Source organism: Leptonotus elevatus, chromosome 13 (assembly GCF_054856555.1).
Source record: "Leptonotus elevatus isolate MCC_2025b chromosome 13, RoL_Lele_1.0, whole genome shotgun sequence".
Classification (NCBI taxonomy): domain Eukaryota; kingdom Metazoa; phylum Chordata; class Actinopteri; order Syngnathiformes; family Syngnathidae; genus Leptonotus; species Leptonotus elevatus.
In genome coordinates this window covers 236191-263163 of record NC_141251.1, presented here as the reverse complement: position 1 = coordinate 263163, position 26973 = coordinate 236191, and the positions used below count along the sequence as shown (strand labels likewise).

General features: G+C 52.4%; 2 protein-coding genes and 1 long non-coding RNA gene across 4 annotated transcripts; 2 read left to right on the top strand and 1 right to left on the bottom strand.

Annotated features, from left to right (window-relative positions):
- On the top strand, positions 1-15895 carry psda (pleckstrin and Sec7 domain containing a). 2 transcript variants are annotated; one of them, XM_086092230.1, is made up of 19 exons: positions 1-2041; positions 2245-2353; positions 2652-2908; positions 3310-3461; positions 4380-4599; positions 4875-5083; positions 7508-7696; positions 7778-7858; positions 8464-8576; positions 8667-8725; positions 8828-8917; positions 11643-11686; positions 11852-12042; positions 12200-12265; positions 12528-12598; positions 13251-13408; positions 13892-14036; positions 14361-14504; positions 15213-15895. In XM_086092230.1, exons 1-19 carry the CDS (start codon positions 17-19, stop codon positions 15549-15551), a joined length of 4662 nt encoding a protein of 1553 aa, XP_085948356.1. In that variant the 5' UTR covers positions 1-16; the 3' UTR covers positions 15552-15895. The 2 variants fall into 2 exon arrangements, with proteins under 2 accessions (XP_085948356.1, XP_085948357.1); XM_086092231.1 differs by lacking the exon at positions 12200-12265.
- On the bottom strand, positions 15761-26199 carry nfkb2 (nuclear factor of kappa light polypeptide gene enhancer in B-cells 2 (p49/p100)). Its single transcript, XM_086092232.1, has 22 exons — positions 26065-26199; positions 25667-25706; positions 25466-25541; positions 25352-25392; positions 25160-25258; positions 24943-25094; positions 24599-24870; positions 24411-24515; positions 23452-23537; positions 23216-23354; positions 22811-22945; positions 22267-22413; positions 22045-22186; positions 21856-21970; positions 21057-21264; positions 19666-19835; positions 19497-19599; positions 19274-19434; positions 19146-19209; positions 18853-19022; positions 18660-18780; positions 15761-16028 (listed from the first exon to the last, which is right to left on the bottom strand). Exons 2-22 carry the CDS (start codon positions 25703-25705, stop codon positions 15958-15960), a joined length of 2616 nt encoding a protein of 871 aa, XP_085948358.1. The 5' UTR covers position 25706; positions 26065-26199; the 3' UTR covers positions 15761-15957.
- On the top strand, positions 16528-23814 carry LOC147163343 (uncharacterized). The gene is made up of 3 exons (XR_015096793.1): positions 16528-16748; positions 17575-17696; positions 23771-23814. It is a non-coding gene; the product is annotated as an uncharacterized LOC147163343 (long non-coding RNA).
- Positions 26200-26973: the final 774 nt, after the last annotated feature.

Sequence of the window (26973 nt, the reverse complement as noted above, 5' to 3'; positions counted from 1 at the left end):
CATTGGGGTTGGCAAAATGTCCCAGTCGGGAAAAGTGCTGCACTTGTACGTTGAGGTGCGTTCTGCGGGGGAAGAGGAAGGAAGGGTTCCCGCCACGGGAGATGATGGACGGGATCACCTGACCCTTCAGTGCCCGGATGTTCTCCCTCACTCTCAACGGAGCTCGGTCGTCTCCAGCCCCAGCCCGAGTCCGGACCTTTCCCCGCGCAGCCAGTGGCGAACGCACGGCGGGCGGCACAGCTCGCCTCCCTCCAGCTCGTCCTCCAGGCACTCGGTCAGTCCTCAGGGCCGGCACTCGGACTGCCTGGATCCCTCGCCGTACTTCCACCGGGACCACATGCTACCCAACACCATTGAGGACTTACTTCAGGTCCTTACAGGCGCAACCGCCAATCAAGGGCACCCGTACTCAGGTCCAGCGCTGCCGTCGGACGGGTCCCCTTATCCGCGGCGCACGGTGAGCAATGCTTCTCCAGCGTTTGGGCGCACGACTGCACCTTCGACACCCACTTGCCTCCGCCGGGGGTCAGGCGAGGGTCAGGAGAGGAAGACGTCTGTGGTGACCTTCGGCTATATTGAGAAATCAAATGTTCGTATGATGGGTGGCCGCCGTCCTTCCGTGTGCCAAAATGGGCCCGGTAGGGATGAGCCGTTTGTGCCCAGCCACCTGAGGAAGCGACTGAGTGACCCTTTCGGATCTCGTAGTCAGGTCAGACAGGCCGAACCCTGCCCCGTGCACCATCGCCCTTCGGCCAATCACGGCTCTCCGTTCCTGCACAGAGACGTGGTAGCTCGAGATGCCACCTGCCGAGCCTTGGAAGAGTTCGGATCTCCAGAATTGAGGCGTCGCTATGCAGGTCGCAGCGACGAGAACTTCAACCCGACTCTGCCGCCACACCGCAGGTCGCCCACCTGCCGTTCGTGGGCGGGGTCACCCGTCCTGCCCCACAGTACCCTCACTTTGCCATCCAACGCGCAGCTCCGAGACCTGGATAGGGAAGTCTGTCAGAACTCGGCCAACGGCTTGCCGAGAAGCCCCGCGTCCGATCGGCTGAGTGCCCACACTGGCTTCTTGTCCCACAAGGCGGCTCGGACGGCGGGACGTCATCCTCATAGCATGCTCCAGATCCAGCAGTCAGCCTGGGTGGGGGGTCGTAGTTCCAGACTTCCCAGCAGCTTTCAACCACCCTTACCAACTGGACGGCCCACAGACATCCAGCATGATGTCCCAAGCAGCAGAGCTGCTAACGGTGCCAGAAGCTCCTCCCCGTTTTCCAGTGTCGACATTGTTTGGGGACGAGAAAGTCCTTCCCCAACGCCTTCCCCAACCGAGTCTTTGAGGTCACTCAGTCCAAGTATCGGAGAGTCATTGCTACGAAAAACCCAACAATACTGCGGTCTTGGTGAGGACCTCCCCTTGGAGCCGCCGCAGGAGAACCGAGCCAACCCAATATCCAAACTTCAACTCCAAGCAGAAAGTGTCTCACCTGTCTTGACCAGGAAAGGACTCTGCTCACCTGCGACTTGTCATCCGCCTGCCTTAGCCCCGTGCCGGGAGCAGAGTTCGAGCGTCAGTCGGCACCTGCCCCAAGTGCACCGTCACCGCCGGCCCGCGCGCTCCACTGGAGACCGCAGACCTTCATGCTCGGAGGCCGGGCACCGCGATCGCTCCCACCGTCCCGAACCCTCCGGGAGACTCGTCTCCTGCCAAACGGCTGAGGCGTCACCCTCCTCACAGCCGGAGCTCACAAGGGGCAGTCCAGTCCAAGACCAAGACAGGCTGCAAGTCTGTAAGGACAAGTCCAGACGTTCTGGATCAAGAGCCAAAGAAGAGAGTTTGAGGGCGCAGGCAGAAGACAAGGCGGGACAGGATCAATGCAGGCCGCTTGGACGTTTGCCCCGAACTCGGCAAGAGGATTTCAACAAGGTTGGCGGGACATCCTGTCGGAGCTCCAGCGGGTTGGCGGGAAGCTCGGGAGAAGGAAGCGTGTCTCCTGAAAGCTGCAGCCAGTCCAGCTGCGATGTGGGCTCCGGGATCCAGGTCGGGGTTTGCTCACCTTTGACCTCAGTGCTAGCTAACAAAGCTAACGTCTGCCGTGTTGAGCTAGCTTTTTCGTGCTCTCATTGTAACAAAACAAAACGAAAAAAACGCACATTTTAGCTTTGAGCTAACGCCTAACGTTTGACTATTTTTACTAGCCAAAGTTTAACAGCGCACCTTTGTTGACCTTTTTCATCCTGCAGTCAGGCGGAAGTTCACTCGTGAGTCCGTCTTCCAGGTCACAGAAAATCGCACAAGCCAAGTGGAACTTCCTGTTTGGAGCACAGAGTCAGGAAGGCTGCCGCAATAAAGGTGAAGAAGAAGAAGTCGCATGTTTACACAGGCTTGCGCAACCGGACACATTTGCATATCATTTGCATACCACCGTGTGGCGCTGCTGCTGCTAGTTGAAGTCATTTATGTTGTTGTTGTGTTCAGGTTGCTCATTTGAGTCGAAGCTTTGAAGCCAATGAGCTCAAGCTCAGCAGCGCTATCGCTAACTGCTAACGGAGGTCAAACGTGCCACATAATGTCACCAAACGTGTCGAATGAAACATGCAACGGGTGTCGCATGCCACATTTCACGTGCCGGTTGTGGTCTTGATTTCAGGCGTCCCTCCGCCTGGCGCGCCCTCGCCCGGCCCCGCGTCAGCCAAGCCAGACGATCAGAGGCGGGCTGGGAGGGCCGTCCGGGGTCAAAGGTCATCTCATCACCAGCGGGTGCGCCAGATCGAGGTGGAGCTGCTCCCCTCCGACCACGGAGCCTCCGCCCCCAAGACGGCCGTGGTCCGGCGCAGCGTCAAATACTCTGAGACGGATCTGGACGGCGTACCGTCGCGCTGCTACCGAGAAACGGATCTGGATGAGGTGATGCCGCGTCAATAGCGTTGTGATCGCTTCATTGATTAGGACCATTGACTTTGCTCGATGCCATTGATTCTTACATTTGAAGCAGGCAAACGGCCGCACGGCACTTGTACGGCATTTGCGCAGCCGGGCCAAGTGACCTTAAGTGACCTCTCGATTTATTCAGTCAGCGAGCACCAAAGAAAGCAAAGTGTGATGTTTCGCAACTGGAGGTCCATCGATTTGTCCACATGGCTTGCTGACAGCAAATATTGATCATTAATACTAGTATTGATGCTGATATCGATGACTTATTGTCTGTATTGTGGAAGCCAGATATTGATCCGTCGTTTTGCTGTTTTTTGTTGATGAATGTCTCCGGTGACTCATCCGTTGTAATGACGACGTCCATCTTGACACAGGTGATGCGGGCGGAGGCAGCTGATGAGGATCCTGGCAACGCTTCGGGATGGACGACGGCGGCGGCGGAGGACGGCACGGAGACGCCGGCCAGAGTATGCGCGCAGAAGGCCGCCTCCCGCCATGACGCTGATTTCAGTCTATTGCTGAAGGGGTGAGAGGTCATGTTTGGAATCACGTCCGTCCGATGAATGGAACCGTTTTATTGTGTTGTTGGAATGTGTCATGAGCGGGGACTCGTCACGCGTCTTGAACAAGGAGAGGACATTTTGTAGATTGTGTGGCGCGACACGTTACGACCATCCAGAACAAGGATTTTGCCTTTCAGGATGTACTTTTTGGTCTCCATTTTGTGCACCGTTCTACGTTTGCTGTCGTCTTGTTACGTGTTGATTTTCGGTGCACCATCGGACGGGTCCGTCCTTGGCCACCCCTGAGCGATGGCTCACATTTGATGCATTCATTGAATTGAGCAAACGCGTGACCTCGTGCAAGCCGCTCGTCTTTTGTGAAGTGTGAAAGCGTCCCAAACTGCGGCTGACGCAAGTTCCGAGTCCGAAGGCAACATCCCGCCAGATAGCAACATTTGAAATGCCACAAAAAAAAGTGGCAGCGCGACGTGCCACAAAAACGACCGTCGTCTACTTTGTAGTCTTTCCGCTCCAGCGGGGTTTTTATGGGATCTTTTTGAGAATGGCATTAATGAAGAAATTTGCACAGCCATGGATAAAAAAAAACATGTTTTAGTGAGCGTTTTTGTGGATTTACAAAAAACATTTGACACCGTAGATCATGGAATATTATTGCATAAATTGTTTAAATTTGGTATACGATGTGTCACACATCAATGGCTTGCCAGTTATTTAAAAATATAGAAAACAATATGTTGAATTCAATCAAAACACAGTTACGTAACTTGTGGGGTGCCCCAGGGATAAATTCTGGGGCCAGTTCTTTTTCTTCTTTATGTGAATGATATTACAAGCATTTCGAAATTGTTCAAATGTATTTTGTTTGCAGATGCAGCACTTTATTTTATGCCGTCCAACGCTGACCACGTCTTTGTGTTCAGGACGTCGGAGGCGAAAGGTCCCGCGGCGGCGGGCGCCGGCGTCCCCCGCCAGCCCTGCGACAGCCACCTGGATTCTTTCAGTCGCCATTTTGAAAGCATCATGGAGGGCCACCGGGCCAAGGGGACCTCCTACAGCAGCCTGGACAGCGTGGACCTTCTCACCGCGGGATCCACGTCCGTCTTCACCTTTGACCTGCCCACACTCACCCCTGAAATCCAGGTCGGATTTTCTTTGTTATGGTGTCTGACTGTGTGACCTTTGACACTGCCGTGGTTTCTTTTCTTTTCTATGATTGTTGCTTCTTTCTGCTTTGTTGTGCGTTTGGGACTTTTGTTTCTTTGTCTCTGTTGTTTGTTATCTTTTTGGACGTTTTGTGACTGATTTGTTTGAACTGTTGATTCTCGACGGCAACTGTTGCGGCTGAGTTCTTTGTGAGCAATTTGTGTTTGCGAGTGCCGGTGAAGAGCGTTCGTGACCGTGCTTTGTGCGCGCAGAGTCAAATTTGCGAGAGCGCCAAGAACATCATCCAGCTGAGTTTCGCACCTTTGTCCCGCTCGGAAATGTCCTTGCGAGGAGGCCGCGAGGACGACTGTTCTGCTCCGGTCCGGACCGGATCAGAGAAGGAGCCGGAGCGGCGCTCCATCCTCAAAGACGGCTTCCACAAAGCCGGCTCGGCGCCGTCGCTCCACAGCGCCGCTGCCAGGTGAGTGATTGGGCACCTGTGCTACTCGCGCCGGCACTTCGGAGGGCGGCAACACCTCACGGCCATTTCAAAAAACAAACTCACAAATATGGAAGGCGTGTGTGAGTATGCTACGCAGCGCTAATGCATTGTGGGTAGTGACAAATGTAGGGCTGCAGGAAATGATCATTTAAATAATCAATTCAACCATTCACTCGCAGCCATTTTTATTGAAGCAACCCCCTTCGCTCCCGGCTTTTTAAAATATTTTTTTTACTGGATTTTCACTTATTTTGCAAGGCTCACACTATATTGTGTTCTATTGCTCTAAAAACATGGACAGCTCCCAAAAGAAAGATTAGAGTCTCTTCTTTCTTTTGCAACAATTACCATTAGAATATAGCGAGATTTCATCATTATTCACAAATCTATTTAAAACACTGGGGAAAAGAGCTTTTTGGCAACATGGCCCTGGTTGATCTCTTATACTCTGCTGCCACCTGCTGGCTGTTTTTGTAATAACTACCATTTCTTGAAGCTTTTTCTTCAGTTCATAGGCAGCGTCAAAGCCTTCTGTATGCTCTCGCATAACCCCCCCATAAAAACATATATCATTCAATCAATCAATGAATCAGATTAAAGAAAAACATGAATTAACACCCCTTCAAAATTATTGTTGGTCAGAAAATGGGCCAAAATTTAATTTCTTGTCATTGTCAGCAATCCACAGAAAAACAAAACACGTCCAAGAGATAGAAAAAAAAGTCCAACAAGGACTCTTGCGGTTGATGATTTTGATCATCAATCAATCGATTGTATCAGCAGGTGGTGAATTGTTCCGCCTGCAGTCAAACGTGCGTTCACACCTCAAAAGGTTGATGAGCGGTTCATCGACAAAGACTGACTTGATGGAGCGCGTTGAAAAGTCCTGTGACGGTACGACCGCGATAAAAAAAAGTTCGACCACGCTAACAACAAACAATCACTAACTTCTAACTCTCAACTTTGGTGACTATTATTATGATTATTTCAACTTCACCTCAAACATGAGCATGTTTCGAGCATGTTGGCCCCCAAAAGAGGAATTCCAAGAATGCTGCAGTAACACAGCTCAACCACCCGGTGGCACCAGATATCAAACCTGTTGCTGTGCGTGTGTGTTTCCTTATCGGGAACAATGAGAAGCACCACAGCAGCAGCACTCGCTCCTTTCATTCATCCTTTTTTTATTTTCAAGCCCAATCCTGCCGATGATTTGTGTAGACCGACGTCCGTTTGCGGATCTCGCTCCAAGTTGGAATTCCAGGCCCAGCGGGCCACGCCCCCTGCAGGCAGATCAACTTGAGGAGGAAAAGTCCCACTTGGAAAAGAAGAAGCACATGTGACTGACGGAGACTTGATGCCAACTTCCTGCGTGCCGCCAGCGCACAAAGAAGCAGCGGCGGGACGGACCGACGGGGGGGAAAAGCCGACTCCTCCCACAGTCGACGGCGCAACATCCGCCTGGCCACCGGACGAACCAGTTGAAGGAACGAAAAAAGGCAAAAGCAGGACGAAGACGAAGGACTTGAAGAAGAAGCTGTGGGGATGTGGCCGGTTGCCATGGATACGGATGACATCACAGGCCGGATGTGCCAGCGGGCACGGCAGCCATGCTGACATGGCGCGCTACCTGCTGTGCTGGGGGGGCGGGACGCTGGACGACGCCCACCTCCATGCCCCTCCCGCTGTCTACAGGTCAGACCGCATTGGACCTTTTGCAGTTTCAATGTCACGTTTTTTTTTTGTTTTTTTTTTACAAAATATTTTCGTTTTTAAAAGTATTTGTTGGAATGCAAGATAAGGACTTTGAGTATCATGCTGCATTTGAGGAACGTGGGAAGTCTGACTTTCCCCAACTTCATACCGGGAACGCCCCCTTTCAACTCGTACATCCGACTTCGCGGACTGCCTTCAATCTGACTGCGTTAACCACAACAACAAACAATTGATCGCAATCAGCCATCTTTGTTGTTTACGTTTGGCCCGAACGCTTTGAGGTGGGACGATCCGAGTTCCCAGCTTCACGAGTTGAGGTGGGAGGAGCCGTGTTATGCTGCCATTTTGCTGAGCAGCGACTCATGATGACGCCAACATGGCGGCGGGCGAGCAAGCGCACGCACGCACGCACGCATTTCCTGTGTGTGCGTGTTGAACCGACAAAAGGACTCGCCGAAGTCAACTTCCTGCTTGACGTCCTCCTTTGTGCAAACATTTGAGGCGTCGACCTCTTCCTTCCCCAAGTCACGCCGGCCAATGCGAAGACGGGACACATCCGCCTTCATCATCGCATTCTCACGTCCTTTGTCAACGTGTGACCTTGACACGGCGTTGCCACGGCAACTGGATGTGCAACACACGCTCTCGCTAAAGAAAGTTTGAATTGAAATTGTTGTTTATTTTCAGGGAGCGCGCGGTGAACCGCCCCCCCGAGCTGCTGTACCCGCAGGCGGACGTGGCGGAGCGACTGGCGCGCGGCGACGCGACGGCCAACGGCGCCAAGGCCGACCCGCAGGCCGCCAAGCGCCTCGCCAAGCGCCTCCATCAGCTGCAAGGCTTCCGCAAGTCTGACGTGTCGCCGCACCTCAGCAAGAAGTCAGTCCGCGTTGGTGCCCGCCCACGTGCGTGCGTGCGTGCGCGTGCGCAGCCGCCTAATGCGGGTGTTTGTCTTCACAGCAACGAGTTCAGTCAGATGGTGGCGGAAGAATATCTCCGCAACTTTGACTTTGGCGGCCTCACCATCGACCGAGCGCTCAGGTTGGCAAATTGTGGTTTTCCAATCTGACGGCAGCTTGCGATTGGTCGGCTTGTTACGAGACGCGCTCACCACGCAGGTCGTGAGAATGACGGCTGTCGACACGCATCATCTCCGTACTCGGCTGTGCTTGCCTTGAGATATGAGCGACTTGAAAACAAAAAGTGGAACCATTTTTCACGCCACGAGCTTGATGCTAGTGCTACGCATCATGTGTGTTGCACTGCTGTAAACTTTTGATTGATTGAACATAACGTGCCTCACAACACACGCAGGCCAACAACAGTCACGGTCATACATTCCTTATCCTCTGCATAGAAGGACTTCTACTCGTCCTGCGCAAATGAGCTCAAGAGGAATGGAGGCATCTCAATGAGCGCTACATCCTTCTGTGTGACCTTTACTGCCCCCAGGTGGTGACAGCATGGAATCTTTTGTATTCCGTTTCATGACGTCGTCAGGGCTTGTTTTGAGAAAGACTTTCAACTTTTCCTCAATCAGACAAGATTGGGCGGTTTCAGTGGCAAAAAGGAATTCAGCCACACGTAGCGTCTCCATCTGATGATGTCATCGTCTCCATCTGATGATGTCATCGTCTTCCTTCCAGAACCTTCCTCAGCAAGTTCACACTGATGGGAGAAACTCACGAGCGCGAGCGCGTCCTTGCTCACTTTTCCAGAAGATACGTCGCCTGCAACCCCGGCAGCCGCGCCGCCCAAGGTGCGCGCACGCACGCACGCACGCACGCACACGTATGCACACACACGCACACATGCGCGTCATCTTGCTGTTGTCGTCGTCTTCCCTCAGACAGCATCCACACTCTGACTTGTGCGCTGATGCTGCTGAATGTCGATCTCCATGGAAACGTGAGTGTCAATGGCAGCTTGTGGCGACTTGTTGGGAACAAGTTCCTTACACGTCTTTGTGTGTGCGTGTGCGCGTGTGTGTGTGTGCGTGTGCGTGTGCAGAATGTGGGCAAGAGGATGTCGTGCAGTCAGTTCATCTCCAACCTGGAAGGTCTGAATGATGGAAAAGATTTTCCCAAAGATATGTTGAAGGTAAAAATGCAGTCACAGTCATGGAAATCTCACACACGCGCACGCACACACCAAAATTCGAAATAAATAAATGACTAAAAGTGTCAATAAAAATGCATATAAAAATATAATTCGAAAATCAAATTATTATTTTTTTAATATAAATGGAACCCCCCCCCCCCCCCCAAAATATAAATAACATTTGTATTAAATTTTTTAATTCTATTTTTTTTTATATACGTTTTTTCCCTGACTTTTAGTCATTTATTTATTTTTAATTTTGGTCCGCAATGGACGACTATCTGGTCCACTGTCACTTCGACTTGTTGTCGAGTAAAAACTCAAGTTGCAAGTGGTTGTGGGTTCCATTGCTGGAGTTCTCCAATGCGAGTCGGCGAGACCTCCTTGTTGGCCGAGCCGCTCGCTCCACCAATGAAAGACAGTTTGTGGATTCCAACCCAAGACGCGCTTAGGACCGCCCCCTTTTCGTCCTGGCAGTATGGACCAAAACTGCCAAAATTCTAAATAAATAAATGACTAAAAGTGAGAAAAAATATATAATTCCAAAATGAAATACAAACATATTTATTTTGAATTTTGGCAGTTTTGGTCCTCCGTAACACTTGTCACTTGTCTTTGTATCATCGTGGGGACGCCTCATTGACGTGATGCGTTTTCTAGCCCCTCCCCCTAACCCCAACCATCCAAAATGATTGCCTACCCGCATTCCTTACCCTAACCTCAACCTCAACCGTAACCCAATTGAAACCTAAACTCTAAAACCAAGTCTTGACCCTCAAAAAGAGGTCAGGATCTTGTGGGAACCACCAAAATGTCCCCACAATGTCACGTCGGTCCCCACAATGGTAGTTAAACCTGGAAAAGCACGCATGTATGAGCCCCACAATGTAGCAAAGACAAAAGCACACACACGTGCAGACACATCAGAAGATTCCGCTGCTTTTGAAGGCTTGAAGTGAACTTTCTCATTAAGAAGCTCAAAGTTGCTTTCGCTCTTTGTCATGCTGAGGCCGAGCCGAACCTCTTACAGAAGACAACACACACACACACACACACACACGTCCCGGGGTGTGTGTGTGTGTGTAAAGCCATCATTTTTAGCATGAGCACGTGTGCATTTCAAATAGACAACAAGTGTTTGCCTTCAGCAGAATATTATGAGCCACTCTTGCGCCCTGAAGAGGCAAAACATTAGGAACACCTGTCACGACGAACCCCCCCCGCAATACTTGGCACTTCCAGCCACTTACCCAACACGTCCTGCATGATTGACAGCTGAGGGGGCGGATGCCACTGCCGTCCGTGCGTCGTTATTGGCTACAGCTGTTGAGGGAAAATGCGCAGTGAGAAGAGCGAGCGAGCGAGAGAGAGAGAGAGAGAGAGAGAGAGAGAGACCGAGCGAGCGAGCGAGCATCTCTCCTTGTCACTCTCTTCACAGCGCCAGAGGAAGAGGAGGAGGAAGAGCATTTTCATGCAGGAGGAAGACGCGAGCAAAGAAGAATTCTTCAATGAGTCCCGATCCATTTTAGGCGGCCGCTGACTGGTCCGCAGCGGGGGCGTGGCGGGCGACCTGTCGAGGAGGAAGCTGTTGCTTGACGAGACAGACTGCCACATGTGACCACGCCCACCTCACCATCTGCCGCCTGCCTTCAAGAAGGCCGTCCCGCCACCTGAGGGCGGCCAGGTGGACAAACCGGCGCGAGCGGCATCTCGTCGCCGCTTTCTCGAAAGGTCCCGGTCGAACTTTTCCAGCGTCGCGTTTGGAACTCTCATTAGATTTGTGTGCGCGTGCGCGCGTGTCACGGGAGCCCGAGCGACATGATCGGCGTCAACAGCATCCAGTCGTCCAGCCGTCTGCGTTCGCGCTCGTTGGGTTCGGTGCGGAGCGCCCGCGATTCCAGAGACCCGGAATCGTTCCGGCGCTCCCGCACGCCGCGGTCTCGCTCGCTCAAGCCGCTCGCCTTCCCCGATCTGCTGGGACAGACGCAGGACGAGGCGCCCAGGAACGCCAATCATAAGAAGAAGAAGAAGGAGCGCAAGAGCGACAAGAAGAAGAAGAAGAAGGAGGACAAGGTAGAGCAGGAGGAGGTCGGCCAATCGCACGCCGCATACAGACACGCCCCCTCCTAATCTCCGGCCGCCAAAGCATCTCCAATGAAGCTAACATGCTAACGTGGGATAATGGGGAGGAAAAGGTTAACATGCTAATGAGCAGAGGCGGGCTTTCCGTCAATCGCCATTTTGTTGACGATTGGCGGGAAACTGACGAAGCAAGCAATCCGTCAATACATTTGGCAATGTCCCATTTTGTTGACAGATTGACGAATGACGGAATGACAGTTGGGCTTGAACTATTGACAACGACAAAAGCGTGTCGCGACTGTTGGCGACGGACGCTCAAAACGGACTGACACGCCCACCCCTGCTCACGACAGCGGAAGTTCCAGATTCAAACGGGAATTTGTCAACTGCGAGGCAGACGTGTTTAGCGCTAGCTCACGTTTATGATCGCATCACGGTCAGTCTGGGATGCTTGCTTTGCCGTTTGGGGGCTAATGCTAAGCTAACCGGTGTGCAGCAGGGCACCTACGCAAGCACGACAATGTCGACTTCATCGATTTGGCGTCTTATAAACAACGGAAATGTCTGGAAAGCTTTTCAAGGGATGTGCTTGCTTTTGGTGGCTAATGCTAAGCTAACGCGTGTGCTCTGCATTTTTTTGCAGTCGTTGTACGCATCCATCAGGAACGACAAACTCCAGTGGACCATGTGAGTTTCTTAACGCAATCGCCGGTTGCCGTGGTAACAGTGACCCTGCAGTCAATGGACACGCACGCACGCACGCACGCACGCACGCACGCACGCACGCACGCACGCGAGGGAGGGAGAGATGACGCATTTTCCTCCATGTTGTTTTTTTGTGTGCGTCTCCAGCGACGAGGAGGAGTTGCGGACGTCCACGTCGGACTTGGCCGACGGCCGAACGGACTCGGCCTCCCACACCATGAAGCGGGCGGGGGTCGGCCGCAACCACCTGGCGGCCGCGGCCCAGCGAGCTGACGGCGAGCTGTACAAAAGCGGCTTCCTGGTGCGCAAAGTCCACGCCGACGCTGACGGCAAGAAAAGTACGATGGGGTCACTTCCTTCGTTAAATAGTCGCTTGCAGTTCACACAAATGTCCTCTAAAAGTGGGTGTGGGGGGGGGGGGGGGCGGGGGGGTTGTTTGGGGCGGGGCAATGTTGCGCCACGCGGTCGCCTGACCGACTGCCGTCTCTTCTCAAGATGATGCACGAGAAATCCGCCAACCACTTTGTGAAGACAAGACGACGAGGACACGGATTAGTGGAAGTCTGTCCTGTGGTCTGATGAGACCAACTTGATCAACTTCTTTGCTTGGGATGGTGATGTGGGGGGTGTACTCACTTTTGTGTGATGCTGTATTTCGGTTTACATGAGTTTGTTTTGTTTCTAAATTGGAACATTCCAATCAAACCCCTTTTTTTTGGGGTTGCTGAGTTGGAAGGACGGAAGATTGAAGAAAATGCAAGTGTCGGAGGTGTGATGACACGCTTTTGCTTTTTCTTTTTCTTTTTCTTTTTCTTTTTGGCAGCGGCGCGAGGCAAGCGAGGCTGGAAGTCCTTCTACGCCACCTTGAAGGGTCGAGTGCTCTACCTGCAGAAGGTACGAGAAAATGGATCATGCTTACGCCTAAATAATCTAAACAATGAATACAATTGTTGTTGATTTATTTGGGCATGTTTTTACGCCTCGAAATGATTCATGGTTCGCTAACATAGCAAATGAACTTGATAATTGATTAGGGCTCAATTAATTCATTGATTGTCTTCTCTAAATGGTGGCTAATCCATCACCAAAAAGTTGTTGATTCATTTGATTGTCGAGACAAACGGAATCATTTTCACAGCTCGAAAAGATTCTTTTAATAATTGATTAATTGTGGCTTCTCTAAACAGTTATTTGATTGATCATTTGAATAATTGCTCAGTTGTTGATTGCACCTCTAAATGATTCATGGACACGGATGAGCAAAATCGTGGCAAACGATGGATTGTGTTGACGGCTGGTTCGCATGTCTGGCTCACAGTGCAGCGGATGTGGGTTCGAATCCCTTGCGTGTTCTTTGTGGATTTTTCTCCTGCCGCCTTCCAGAAACACGCGCGCTCGCTCGCCTTCCTCGGACGCTCGACGTCGCCCGTTTGTCCGTTTGTGGCCCGCCGTTGGCCGGCGACCCGCTTGAGGGCGTCGGCCAGGGTAGACGAATGAGCGGCGGGTGACTCGCTGCCGCGGTCTGACGTGCGATTGTGATCGGCAGGACGAGTACGGCGCCGAGCGCCAGCTGACGGAGAGCGACGTGAAGAACGGCGTGTCGCTGCATCACGCGCTGGCCATGAGAGCCGCCGACTACGCCAAGCGGCCCAACGTCTTCTACCTGCGCACCGCCGACTGGAGGGTCTTCCTCATGCAGGCGCCGTAAGGGCAAGCATCGTTGACACTCAAGTTTGGAGACGGGTTCGATAGCGTGGGAAAGACTTTCAAAACATCCACACGACGCCAAAATTGAGAAATGGCGCTGCGTGTCTGTTCAGCCAAGATTGTCAAGCGATTGATCATGGACGGAACAAAAGGGGTGCAAGGGTTGAGCCCTGAGGGACCCCACATGTCATTCACAGTCAAAACGTGCAATCATTACGAAATAACTTGACTGTTTTGCTTGAATGAACTTGATGATGATGAGCATTTTGATTGGCTGTTGCATCTGCGACGCTGACACGCTTGTCAGCTGCAATTCCAATTTGACATTAACACAAAACCGTTGACGCACACGCACACGCACACGTGCACACGCACAGCGAGCCACTGGCAAATAGGAGCGGCACCCTCACCTGGCTGCCGCACGTTTGCGTTGGGGGCGACCCCGTCAGCCCGCTAAGACGTGCGTCTCTTTCCCGTCAGGTCGTGCGAGGACATGCGCTCGTGGATCACTCGCATCAACGTGGTGGCGGCCATGTTCTCGGCTCCGCCCTTCCCGGCCGCCATCGGATCGCAGAAGCGCTTCACTCGCCCGCTGCTGCCCGGCTCCACCACCAAACTGTCGCAGGTCACGCACGCACGCACACACACCAGGGCTGGACTGGACTGGACTGGTGTTTTGAATTTGGCCCGATGTTTATTGATGATGTTTCAGTTTGCGATCTATTTTCAAACTGGATTACCGGACTCGTCCTTCTAAATTGTGGGCTCGTCTCTTGGGGTAAAATGTGGGAAAATAGTCATTAAAAAGCACTGCTTCGGCCCCAAAAGAGGCCAGCCCACCGGGCATCTGCCCAGAATGCCAGATGGCCAGTCCGGCCCTGCGCGCACGCCATTTTTTGCCGAAGACGGCCGGCGGCGTGGTTGACACTTGTTTTGTTTTGCGTGGCAGGACGAGCAAGCGTCGTCTCACGAGGCTCGCTTCCGGGCGGCGTCCTCTGAGCTGGACGAGCTCGTTGGTGCGGCGCCGGAGCGCAAGGTCAAAGGTCGCGAGTTGGACGAGCAGAACGTGCGGCGAGAGTATTTGGAGTTTGAGGTAGGGGCGGGGCCTCGCGTTTTCATCACACTTTTATTTAGGAATTTGTGAAAGACATCACGTGCAAGTTCATTAACGAAGACGAACAAAAAAAAAAGAAACTCAAATTTTGATTGCAAAACCCCGAAAACGAATTGAAACGACACTTTATGTTTACAAAACTAATTGGAAGGAAAATGTCCTTCGTTTTAGTCGTTGGTGTTTAATTTAACGCATCAGCCTTTTGGGTGATTTTAAATGTGATTTATGTAAGCGTAATAATGAGGACGTTTAAAAGTCGCACAGAAGTGATGTCATCAGGCAGCAGCCAATAGAAAAGCACCTTCACAATTTGGCCTGCTTGGCTTTTGGCTCCGATGGTTCGATCGCTTTGCCTGCTTTTTTTCATTGAACTCAGCCCAAATGCAACGCTGGGTACGAAACGTGGGACTTTTTGCATTTGACCACGCAGTTGATTAAATATTGCAAGTAAGACACTTTTTTTTTTTTTAAACAACAACTAATACTACTAACTAAAACAAAACTAAAACGAACAGAACCACCTTGAAAAGGAATTAAAATAACAAAATTTAATCAAATAAAAAGTCAAAAGGAAATAAAAACAAACTCAAATGAAAATTGCCAAACTTGACTAACCTTGACTAACCTTGACTAACCTTGACTAACCTTGACTAACCCTGGTCACGTGTCGCATCTTTTCCCGTCCAGAAAACCCGTTACGGTACATACGCCATGCTGCTACGAGCCAAGATGTCCGGCGGCGAGGAGGACTTGGCGGCCTTCGAGGCGCGACTCTTGGAGGACGGCGGCGGTGGCGGCGGCGGCGGCCCGCAGAGGGCGCGCTCCAGCCCCTCGCCGCCACAGGAAGCGCACGGCAAGGGGAAGACGCGCAGCGCCAAAAGTTGCAAGGTGGCATCCTCGCATTTGCTCTGCGACGCCACCGCCCAGCAAGGAGAGGAAAGCGGGAAGGAGGAGGAGGGCACGCCGCCGCCGCACACTCACGGCCAACGCGGCAAGCTAGCATCCAGACAGGAAGTGTTACCGTGAGGAGCGTGTGGGGAAAAGGAGGACATGTTCAGTCACAAGACTTTCACGTCAGCACTTTCGGGGCCCTTTATTTTTGTCCTCCTTTCGCTTCAGCACACGCTGTTGCCACGGCAACAGACGGGGAGCAGATCTCCATGGCAACCACACCTCCCCGTCACCAGGACCAAAATAATAATGGAGACACACACACGCACACACGACACGTATGCGGCTGTCGGATATATTTATTGATCAACTTCATACAGACATCAGCAAAACTTATTTCAACAACAAAATGTTTCTCGTTGACGTTTGTCATCTTAACGGACGACTGGAGAAAAATAAAAAATGTTTTTGTTTGGCAAGTGCAACTCTTGTCCAATTGAGTGACATCACAGCGATGTGATGTTGGCGCCTTTCGTGCTTCTCAGTGATTGGCCGCTGCCGGCTGCTCATCTTCTATTGGCTGACTGCTGAAGCCGCTGTCCACCGTCGATTCTGATTGGACCAAAAGCAACAAACGCGCTTAATCACAATCATCATCATCATCATCATCATCATCATCATCATCATCATGGGGTGGTGCTCGGAGAGATGCGTTCAACAACCACGCCTGTAACTATCGCAAATGTTTTTTCTCCCCAAAAGCGTTTGTGCATCATTTCGTGTCCATTCAATTTATGATGCTGCCTGCCTTGTCCCGAGGAGCCGCACTACACGTTCTTACACGCACGCACGCACGCACGCACGCACGCACGCACACAAACCAAGTCACCATGGCACTCAGCGAGGTGCAATAATCTTAGGCACTTAATAAGATTACATCTGACAGCGAAAATGGTACCTAAACGAATGAGTTTGTAAACAATCAACCAAATTAGACTCACAGTAAGAATGTTTATTGATAAATATGAGCTAATGTAAGTAACATTCCTGTACCTTCAAAGCGCACCGTTTATTTTTATGCACGTACTTCTCTGTTGGAGACGCTGACTCTTATTTTGAAAAGTAAAAGCCGGCTTGGAACTTCCGGTCAAGGAGATGTGGCGGGAGGCACGAGAGCAGGTCGCGTCGCGTCGCTCATTAGCCAAGCAGATGAAACGAGAGAAGAAAGGATCGACGAGAGACCAATCGCAGCTTGAGGCGACCGAATGTTCCTGTTCGCTGCCCAGCTGCAGGTGCGAGGAGGCCACCGGGATGCCGGGCTCACCTGACGCCGTAAGTAGCGTAACGTAAGTGGTTTGTTCAGCAAGCTGTAAAGCGGCTTGTGATGTTTCGCGGCCTCGCTTGAGCTCGTTAATGGAGAAAATACGCGAACGAGCATTCAGTGAAGTCCAGCGACGGCCGGCCGCGATCCGAAGCGACATTTAACGACTAAAGCGTGAGTTACGAAACGGCTGAAAAGTGCGATGGCTGCTCGGAAAAGGTTTCGACAGGTATCGATCAAGACGGGATCAAGATCGGAAAGGGTCCAATGGGACAATTCAGTCAACGCTTTTGAAAGCGCGCGTCTTTTCTCGGATCACATTGAAATGTCAGAGCATCCGTTTGTCATTTGTTGTGCAAATGTAGCCGCTGTCACTATTGAACATTTTGACAGTGGAAGGCAGGTGGACCCCACCTGCTGCCCGAGGACAGCCGGAACAGGCTCCTCCAGCCGGAACAGGCTCCTCCCAGCCGGAACAGGCTCCTCCCAGCATGCCCGTGACTTTCGTCAGACCGGATGGATCGATTTTCCATCATATCGTTAGAAAAGGTTTTCTTTTGTGTTCAAGTGTAAGACAGAAACATTTTCCCATCGCTGTTAATTAACCGATTATTGGTTTTGTTTTAAATTTGACATTGTTTAGTGAATAAACCCCCAACAACTTAACGATTGCACAATAGTCACACACGAGGGGGGGGGCATGTTTGTCGATTGATTTGATCCTGGAAGAGTTGTCGATTCATCTTGACATGTCCGCACCTTTAGCGTTCCTCTGTTATGGCGAGTTTGTTCTACGAAGCGAGTGTTGATTAAATCATGTGTCCGTGTCCCTGTCAGGTCGACGGCTTGACATCGACGGCCACGTTGGAGGACTCGCTCGTTCCCGTTCCCGTTCTCGTTCCCGTTCCCGTTCTCTGCCTGCTGCACTAAAGTCTGGCTGCAAAGTCCGCTGTTGTACGGTAAGTTGATTGTTCTTTTTTCTGCTGACACGGCGCCATCTGGATGTCACGTTGCGACGGCCATTTTTAGTGTCAAGTATTTGAATTGCACATTTTGTCACGGACAAAATGAAGAGCAGCACTTGAGGTGGACATTTTGCATTTTTACAGTTTGAAGTTCTTTGTTTTCTTCTCATGGTGTCTTAATTCTAAATGTGCCGCACTTTGGCCAGCGCTTGCTGTATTTTGAATGTGCTCTATAAATAAACCTCAACTCTGACCTCCTCAAATAATGGAAAATGCGTGAGAGCAGACTGCATGAGATCGTGGACAGAAAATGCCAGGACAGAATTTTGGTACGAGGAGCCGCCCACCTGATCACAAACGCGGCGTCTCGGATGACGCTTGTGCTTTGAACTTGAGAGGAAAAAAATGGTGGCAAGCTGCCAACACACCCGAGACCGACTTTCCTTCATTAGCCCGGCGGCCGACCGCAATTTCGACCGGCAGATCGAGAGCTTTGCCTTTCGGCTCCGCTCCGTCTTCACCGCAACGGACCGCGATGCCGACGCCGCAGCGATCCGCCTGCGCCGCTCGAACCCGCCCTCACTCGTGAACGAGAATTCTCACTTTTAAGTCAGAAATCTGACATAAAAGTGAGAATCCTGCCAAAGTGTATTTTTCTCTCTTCGCTGGCCCGAATCCTCTTCCGAAGGCCTCCAACAAGTTTTGGCCTTTTTCGATTGCTTGGTGAGCGTTGGAGAAGCAAAAGCCGTTTGTTTGGCCGCTTGCACGCGGGAAATCTTTGACTGCGAGCTTGGATCTTTTGGGGAAATTGACCGGAATTGCCAAGCGCCCCCCGCAGCTCTTGTTTGCAGTATGGGAGCCATCTTAGCTAGCCTAGCCTAGCCTAGCCTAGCCTAGCAGCCCGGCGAACGTGTTCCTGAGCCTGCTGCGTAGCGTCGCTCGCGTGCGTGTCAGCACCTTGTCTGAGTTTGTCTTGCGGCGCGTCAGGCGGTTGTTGGCGGCGCAGCAGGCGGACGCCGTCGTGCACGCCCAGCGACTCCAAGGCCTCCAGCACGTCTTCCAGCGGACCGCCGCCCAGCTGCCACGGCGACAAAAACGATGGCGATGAAGAGCACGCCGACGTTTGCGGCTGGCGTGCTGCCGTCCTGACCTGGTAGTGCTGCAGGAGGCTGTGGAAGGGGGCGGGGCTATCCCGGTAGAGGTGAGCCAGCGTCATCATGCCCAGTTTGTCGGCCAGTTTGCTCCACGGGACGCCGGCCTGGCTCAGCGCCTCCACCAGCTCGCGCAGCGTGCACGCGTCCACGTGCCAGCGCTCGCCATCTGCCGCCGCAAAAACACGTCAACGAGACGACAGTCGCTGCTCATGTCGCGGCAGGGCCACGAACATGCATGACACGTGAACGACATGCGACATCAGGACAGATCACGGAAGCGGCGACCAACCTGCTTTGTCTTTGATGTTGTTGGCGAGGCGAGGAGCGGCCGCCGACGTCAGCAACTTCCTGACCTGTCACGTGACACGACACGGCCGCGCTTTGATTTTGAAGGGGAGCACAAGAAACGTGGACTACCTTGTGACATTTGGCGAGGTCCAGCGGCGTGTGACCGCACTCTCGTCTCTTCCGGCAGCCGGTTGGCTGCGAGGATGCTTCGGTCCCCGCCTCCTCTTCTTCACGCTCGTCGTCGGAGCTTAAGACGAGCGGCTCGTCGTTCTCCATGTCTTTGTCCGCACCTCAACACAAAACCAATCGGTGTAAGAGAGCGACGCTTGCGTGCACGTGCACGTGCACATACCGGCGGCGAGCAGCACGGAACACAGCGCGTGCGCGTGTGCGGCAGCGGCCAGGTGAAGAGGCGTGTTTCCTCCAAAAGTGCGAGTGTTCACGTCCGCCTTCAGCTGCAAAAAGAAAACACTTGAGCATCGGTGCCATCATGGCGGAGGGCGAGCGCGCGCGCACGTTACCTGCGTGACCAGCGTGCAGGCGACCTTGAGCAGCTTTTGATTGACGGCCATGTGCAGCGCCGTGTGTCCGCCCTTCAGCTCGGGCGCGTTGACTTTGGCGCCGCCTTCCACCAGCAGGCGGAGGCAACGATGGCCGTCGCGACGCACCGCCAGGTGAAGGGGGGTCAAACCTGCCGGGCGGCCATCAAAAGGTGAGACGGGAACACAGCCGGGACGCACCTGGCCAACGCCTTTGCTTCTTTTTTCCTTCCACGAAGCAAAATGGAAAAACGCAAAGACGGCGGCTGATTTTTCCATTTGTGCAAATGTGAGCTTTCACCTGATTGGCTTATTTCGTCTTGATGACACTTTGAAGCGGTTTCAATTTTTGTTTTTTTGTTGCAAACGTCAGACAATCCCAAAAATGAAAAAAATCCACCCCAAAATCTCAAAATGTTCACTTTGAAGCTTGACGTCAAAGTTTCCATCCAATTTTCAAGCAAATGTCGAGTCTCGATTTTCTGGATCTCACGAAGCTCCGATGAGGAAACGATTTCAGGGTTGCCAAATTGAAAATAGGGGAGTCAACATGTCACAGGTGCGAGTGAACGCGAGTATGTTGTTTATTTATTTATTTAAGTATTATGCCTGTAATCCAACAAAATATTCGGGTCTCGAACCGAGCGATAAAAGCAAAGAAAGTCTTCAAAGCAGCACAAACTGTCCACTTGTTAACTTTTTTTAGAACAATTATTATAAAATAACATATTCTAATTGCCTACAAGCTGTAAATGTCTAACCTGTAAATATACCAACAGTAGTCTGCTCGCGAGATGGGAGTAGCAAGATGGCCGCCCTGCGGCTTCAACGGCTTGCTCGGACGTGAACGGGCTGCGGGGAAGATGCCACGGGTCCGACTTCCGGGTTTCACACATCGGCGTCGTTTCCGGCGTTCCAACACTCGCACCCCCACCCCTGCGCCCCCCAAGCGCAACTCTGAAATGCTTGGGACAACCGAGACAGACGCACTTCACACTCGCACCCGGCTGACGGGAACACGCAATTGAGGGGCACAAAGGCGGAAGCGCAAGAACTGAAACGCGGCCCGCGCGTCGCAAACGGGAAACGGAAACAAAGCTGATGTGTGAAAACCAGGAAGTCTGAAGTCCCGCCTCCTCCGTGGCATGTACCCCATTGGCTATCCAGTCGTACATTCAGATCAGTGGTTGTGAATGAGGTGAAGTGACGTGTGCACAACACGTATGGACATGACGGGGTGTTGCGACGTGTTTCGGACACGCCTCTTTTTCTGGCTCAAATTGAGGCGAAGGTGGCGCCATCGTGACTCGGGATGGCCGACGATGATCCCTCCAAATTTTCAACGCGGGAAAAACCTGGCTCCGCCTCCTCACCGTGGTAGTCGGCCGTGTTCAAGAGGTGGGCGTGTCCTTCCCCCAGGTCAGCCAAAGCGGCTCGGAGCGTGGCGACGTCAGCGCCCAGCGCCGCCAGGTGCAGCGGGCAGCGGCCATCTTTGTCCCGCAGGCCAGGGTCCGCCCCCGCCCTCATCAGCGCCTCCACCGCGCACGGTTGACGCGTCAACACCGCCAGGTGAAGCGCCGTCTGATTGATGGTCAAATCACACCCGCGTGTTACATCCTGTCACATGATTGAATTGAAGACGCCGAGCGCCATCCGAGACTTCCTTCATTTCCAAACGTTGCCTCCTTCAGCCATTTTCATCATATTTTGTCCAGAAGGATTTCGATTATTTTCATGGACAATTAATGCCTTTTAAAAAATTGTTTTAATAATTTGCCTCTTGCTGTGGACTGAAGATGACGTCACGTGTGTTGAGGAAGCAGGTAACGACCAATCCTGGCTCATGTTGCTGACCAAACCCAGAAAACAGGCGAGTCACGATTGGTCGTTACCTGCTTCCTCAACACACGTGACGTCATCTTCAGTCCACAGCAAGAGGCAAAAAATGCTTTTTTAAAGGCATTAATTGTCCATGAAAATAATTGAAATCCTTCTGGACAAAATATGAACTTTTGACTGCTGAAAATGGAGGACGAGCAGGACTGAAGGACACGTCGTCTTTTCTTAGTAGAAATCATGCAAGAGATTTTTCTGACGACTGGAAGACGTCACGAAAGAAGGAGGGGCCTTCCAAGTGAACCCTGTGGAACACCAGCAAGTCGCATGCCCCACCTGCTGCAGGTGGTTGGCGACGTCGAGGACGTGTCCTTGCCCGTTGCTAAGCAACGTGCCAATCAGCTGGCAGGTGACGGCCGTCTGCTGATGGATGATGGACAGGTGCAGCGGACTGCGGAAGGAAAAGAGGCGGGGCATCAGATGGGAAGCGGCACGCGCGGTGGCGGTTGGCCTCGGCTGACTCACGTGTCCCCGCCGGCGTCCCGCGTGGCGCACAAGCGTCCGTGCAGCGCCAGGAGGATCCGGGCGTCGCCGCTCGCGCAGTACCTGAGGAGGGCGCCGCGTGCCTGGCGAGCGGCGCCGGACGCTCCAGCCCGGAAGGCGGCGGCTGCGGGCGACACGCGACGACGCACGTCAGTGACGTGATCGTGTCTAAGCGAGGAAGTCTTACGTCGCGGCGCGTCGTACCGACTGCTGACAGTTGCCTGTGCTGGGGGGCGGAGCCTGCCATGTGTGTACCTCCTCCAAAGCCGACCACGCTTCCTGAATAGAAAACGCCGCCCCCTCCTGCTCCCCCCGCCGCACCGTTCATGTGCTGGTGGCTGAAGTGAAAACCTCAAGGAGACAAACGGCCAACGATGGTTAGTGTTTGCTCTCAGTATCGGTTGTCAGTAGCGATGCACGGAAATGAACATTTTTGGCCAAAACCGAAAATGAGAAAGAAAAAAAAGATGGCAATTTTTTCATTGTCATTGTATTTATTCAAATTGTTTACCAAGCCACGCCCCTCTCCTTCTCCGGTGTGCGCAATGAAGCGGCGAGCGGCGAGGCGGACACGCACCCCAGCGCGCGTTGCGTGTTGAAGACAAACGGACGCTTGCTCGCAGCGCAGCTTTTGGTTTTGGTTTTGGTTTTGGTTTTGGTTTTGGTTTTGGCTTTGGCTTGCGTCACCACATCATCCTTTTTCGGCTTTTAAATTTCGGTCATCGCTCGTCGTCAGCATTGCGCTCACCTTCACCTGCGGCTCCTCCCCCTCCAAAGCCGCCGCCTCCTCCTCCTCCTCCTCCTCCTCCTCGTTCACCGCCGCCTCGCCAGGGCTCATAGTGGGGGAGGGGCTTTTGTTTCTTCTTCAGCACCTCCTCTTTGTCTGAATCAGACCCCGACAAGATGGAAAGTTTGATTTTCAAACATTTCAAGCCCAAAAAGCCCAAAATTCCAAACAAAAGGAAGCAACGCTGTTGTTGAACGTCTCATTTGGGTTTTTGTTTTTTTGGGGTTCTGTCAGAAAAACAAGAATCTTTCCAAATCCGTACGCCAGCACCGGGCCGAAGCCGCCACTTCTGCTCCGCCGCGCACTTCTGCTTAGGCAAACCCGAACAGCAGCTGGGACAAAGAAGCAAAAAAACAAGAATCTGACCTTGAACGTGCGGGATGTACGTGAAGTGTTTGGGGTCGCTGCAGTCTCCCGCCTTTTTCCTCTTGAGCTGCAAGAAGACGGTGACGGGCCGCTCCAGCTCGGCCGTGTGGTACGGCGGCGTCTTGAACACGATGGCGTACTGAGGGTGGGAGGGAGGAGCCCGAGGTCACGTGAGGTCACGTGAGGTCACGCGAGCGCTCGCCGCGCGTGCGTGAGCGAGCGCCGGCTCCACCGACCTGCTTGTGGACGTCCGTCGGAGCAAAGTCGCCAAACGCCTCCCAGCCGCCGTCCTCGTCCTCGTAGAAGCGGATCTCGATGTCGTCTGCGGCAAACAATCACCGGACGTTTGTTCGCCGTCACTCGGAAGCGCGCGACCTCGCTCGCCTGCCGATAACCCCGCCCTCTTATCGGGACGCGACATTTGATATCATCTTATTGAGCGGCAGTCAACGCGGCGCCGCGGTCGAGCGAAAAGCACGTCGTCACGGCCGCCGTCGTCAAAGGCTGCGTTCGCAAGGTCTGATGACCAATTTGGAGTTTTGCTTCAATTTTCAGGTTTGCTCGCAGATGACGACCGCAACGGGGGAGTTAAATCCGCCTCACCGGCAGTTGCTGAGATCGCACACTGTAAAAAATAAAATAAAACTAAAAATACAGAAATTCCACGTCAATTTTACAAGAATAGTTTTGAGTACATGTGAGCAGTTTATTAAACAAAAACAAAAACTCAAGGGTTGAGGAAGGAACCCACAACCTCCAGGTTGGGAGACAGCCACTCTACCACCTGAGCCACGCCACGCCGAGCCACGCCATTCCTGCTGTGGCTTCGTATATCGATGGCGTCAGGTGGAATCCTCGTACTTCCAAAAGACCCGTTTTTGGTCTCATTTTGGACACGCCAGCAATGCAGCAAAAGTGGCATGGCTCAGGTGGTAGAGTGGCTGTCTGTCCAAATGGAAGCTCACGAGTTTGTTGCTCAATGCTTGAGTAACTTTTTTGTTTTTCAATAACTGTTCAAATGTACTCAAAATTGTCCTTGTAAAATGTACTTTGAATTTCTGAGTTTTTTTGTTTTCGTTTTACTTTTTCTTTTTTACAGTGCACTGCAGTGTTTTGACACGTGCGTCTTGACTGTCAAAACTACGAATGGTATCGGTCCTCGTTATCGCTATGAGTGAAGGTCCCGACTCGATACCTTTTTGGACTTTGTCACAGAGCAGGAAGATCTCGTCTCCTCCCAGCACGGAGCCGCACGTCTTGTCTATGCGGGAGATCTTCAGGTTGGACGCGTTGGGAGATTCTGGCGGGAAGAAAGAGAGAAGGGTGAAGGGCCGGGACCCCCGGAGAGGGCGGGGCGCGTGCGTGCGTGCGTGCGTGACCGACTGCTGTCGTAGATGGGGTTGGACACGACGGCCCTGAGCGCTCGCGTGAATCCGCCGTTGCTGTCGGCCAGGAAGGCGGTGAACTTGAGCCTGACGATGTTGAGGTCCACCATCTTGGACAGCTCCTTGGCCTCCTTGCTCAGGGCGCTCTCCTCGGCCGCCGTCAGCTGGGCCGCGCCTCCCCGGCGCCGACGCCACTCGTCTCGCAGACGGCGCGTCAGGACCTCGGCCACGCCTTTCTTGGTCACGTGGAGGATCCCCAGGTTGCTGAAACTGCAAGCGGTCATCTTGGTGCGAAGAGCGCAAAAGCAAAAATGGCCAAAACGTGAAAAGAGGGACACTGACGAGGCGCTCAGGTCGTTGGGGCCCACGTCCAGGTTGCACGTGCCGTTCTCGTTGCAGTGGCGTCCCACCAGGCTGTGAGCGTGCACGCGCGGCGGGTCCGTGTGGGTCACCAACTGGACCTCAACGCGTGCGTGGCCCACGTAGTTGTTGATCTGACGCACAGCAAGTGGGTCAAGCACTCGCACTCGCACCGGCGGCGTCTCCTGTGTCTCCTCACCTTGACGGTGGGGTACGTCCTTCTGTTCTTCTCGCTGGAGGCTCCCGGCAGGCCCCCGTGTGACGGACCCTCGCACTCATAGCGAAAGCGAAAGCCACGCTGGCAAAAAACAAGATGTTGATGATGATGATGAAGATGAAGATGAGGGCTCGGACAAACGCTTCCTGTTTCGCCACCTCGTTAGCGCCTCACCTGTTTGGGCTCTTCGATGATTTGAATGTAAGGCCCGTGTGCTGAAACGCAAACGTACACGCAAAGAGGTCAGCAGAGCGCGCTGATGACATCATCAGGGCGAGATGAGATTACCTGTCTCAGGTATGTACGCTTCCGTCTTGACGTCCACGGGAGGAAGGTATTCGTAAGGTGTCAAGTTAAACTGTAACTGAACCACCACGCACACGTCAGTCACGCCGTGTTAGCAACATGCTAATCAACACATACACTTAACATGTGACATGAGCAATGTTGACCAGTTGTGAGCTGAATCAAAAGAAGACAAAAACTCACGTCGTTGTCGTAGCCGTTGATCAACTGAGCTTCCGTCATTCTGGTGAACGTGTGGATAAACGAGAAGGAAAGCTAAAACAAGTTTGAATTTCACATGACTTCCTGGCATTGCCACAAGAGGAAAAGCCCCATCCATCTTCATCATCATCATTTTTTCTTTGACATTAGCTGGCGACCAGTCCAGGGTGTAGCACGCGCACGCACACGCACACACAATCCATCTTTTTCTTGTCTTTTTTCTCTCCAGGTAATTGCTGAAGTCTCAGCATGTTATTAATCGCTTATTGACGACTACCTGGTGAGTAGTTTTGCCCTTATGTACAAATTAAGGGATTATTCTTATTGTTCATTATTGTTCAATTAATCAGTAATGTTGAGATGAAAAGAGTGATTTTTACCTGCCTTTGCTGTTGTTGAAACTCCAAATCGGCCCAAGTGTCGCTAAGTCGAAAGCACAACAGGAAACGAACCACGTGTACTTCCTGTAAGAACTTTCAAAACAAAGGCTTTAAAGTCAAACGTCTGTCCTGACCTCGCTTGGTGCTATCGAGTACACGAAAGCAACAGCATTTCGTCGCTCACTTGTCAGTTACAAACTTCCCTAAAACGTTCCGTTAACGATTTTGATGGAGGATTTCGTCGCTTTTTACAAGCCAACTTGCATTTTGAAAGGAATTCACGTTTAGCGGAAGCTCAGCTCGCGCTCACCAGCGCAGTCGGGCCAACGCAACTGTCGGCCTGACAGTCTGAGCGGAAAGCCCCGCAGACGGCGGGGAATTCCGGACCCAGTCCTACGCTCTGTTCGACGTAAAGGCTAAGCCCCGCCCAGCCAGAAGGTCTGAGCCGGCGGCGGGGGGGATAAAAGCACTATTTTGTGCATTGACTTGACTGGCGTTTTATTTTGTTAAAACGCAAGAAACATGTTTATTGAATGTTTTTGTGTCTATAGTCCAACAAATTAAATTCCAGTTGCTTGTTTTGGGCTTGACGCGTTGGAAACGCTGCGCCCGCCAACAGGGGGCGTCATACTTCTACTTGTACTACGACATGAACAGAATTGGCGCCAAACCAAGTCCCTTGTTTAAGGAAGTGTAATGTCGGCAGATTTTCTGCTTGGCTCTCACGGAGGCTTTTTTTTGCTCCCCGCTGCCTTTGTCTCGTGTCATGTGCTGTTTATGGGGTCAAAGAATCGGGTCAAGCGTCCGTTGCATTTTCCTTTTCCATCGCATCAGTTAAACAAGTTGTTCACGACACCTCGTTTGTTTTCTTCCAGAAACAAAACACGTTGTGCTCAGCGACCATCCATG

Bases quoted from the DNA above. Each gene is read 5' to 3' on its own strand.
- psda (XM_086092230.1), top strand. From the start codon at position 17: ATGTCCCAGTCGGGAAAAGTGCTGCACTTGTACGTTGAGGTGCGTTCT. The intron at 2,042-2,244 runs GTCGGGGTTTGC...TTCATCCTGCAG, and splicing joins ATGTGGGCTCCGGGATCCAG to TCAGGCGGAAGTTCACTCGT. The intron at 12,043-12,199 runs GTACGATGGGGT...TCTCTTCTCAAG, and splicing joins CGACGCTGACGGCAAGAAAA to ATGATGCACGAGAAATCCGC.
- nfkb2 (XM_086092232.1), bottom strand. From the start codon at position 25,705: ATGACGGAAGCTCAGTTGATCAACGGCTACGACAACGAC. The intron at 24,516-24,598 runs GTCGGTCACGCA...TCTTCCCGCCAG, and splicing joins CAACCCCATCTACGACAGCA to AATCTCCCAACGCGTCCAAC. The intron at 22,414-22,810 runs GTGAGCGCAATG...TGTCTCCTTGAG, and splicing joins GGGAGGAGCCGCAGGTGAAG to GTTTTCACTTCAGCCACCAG.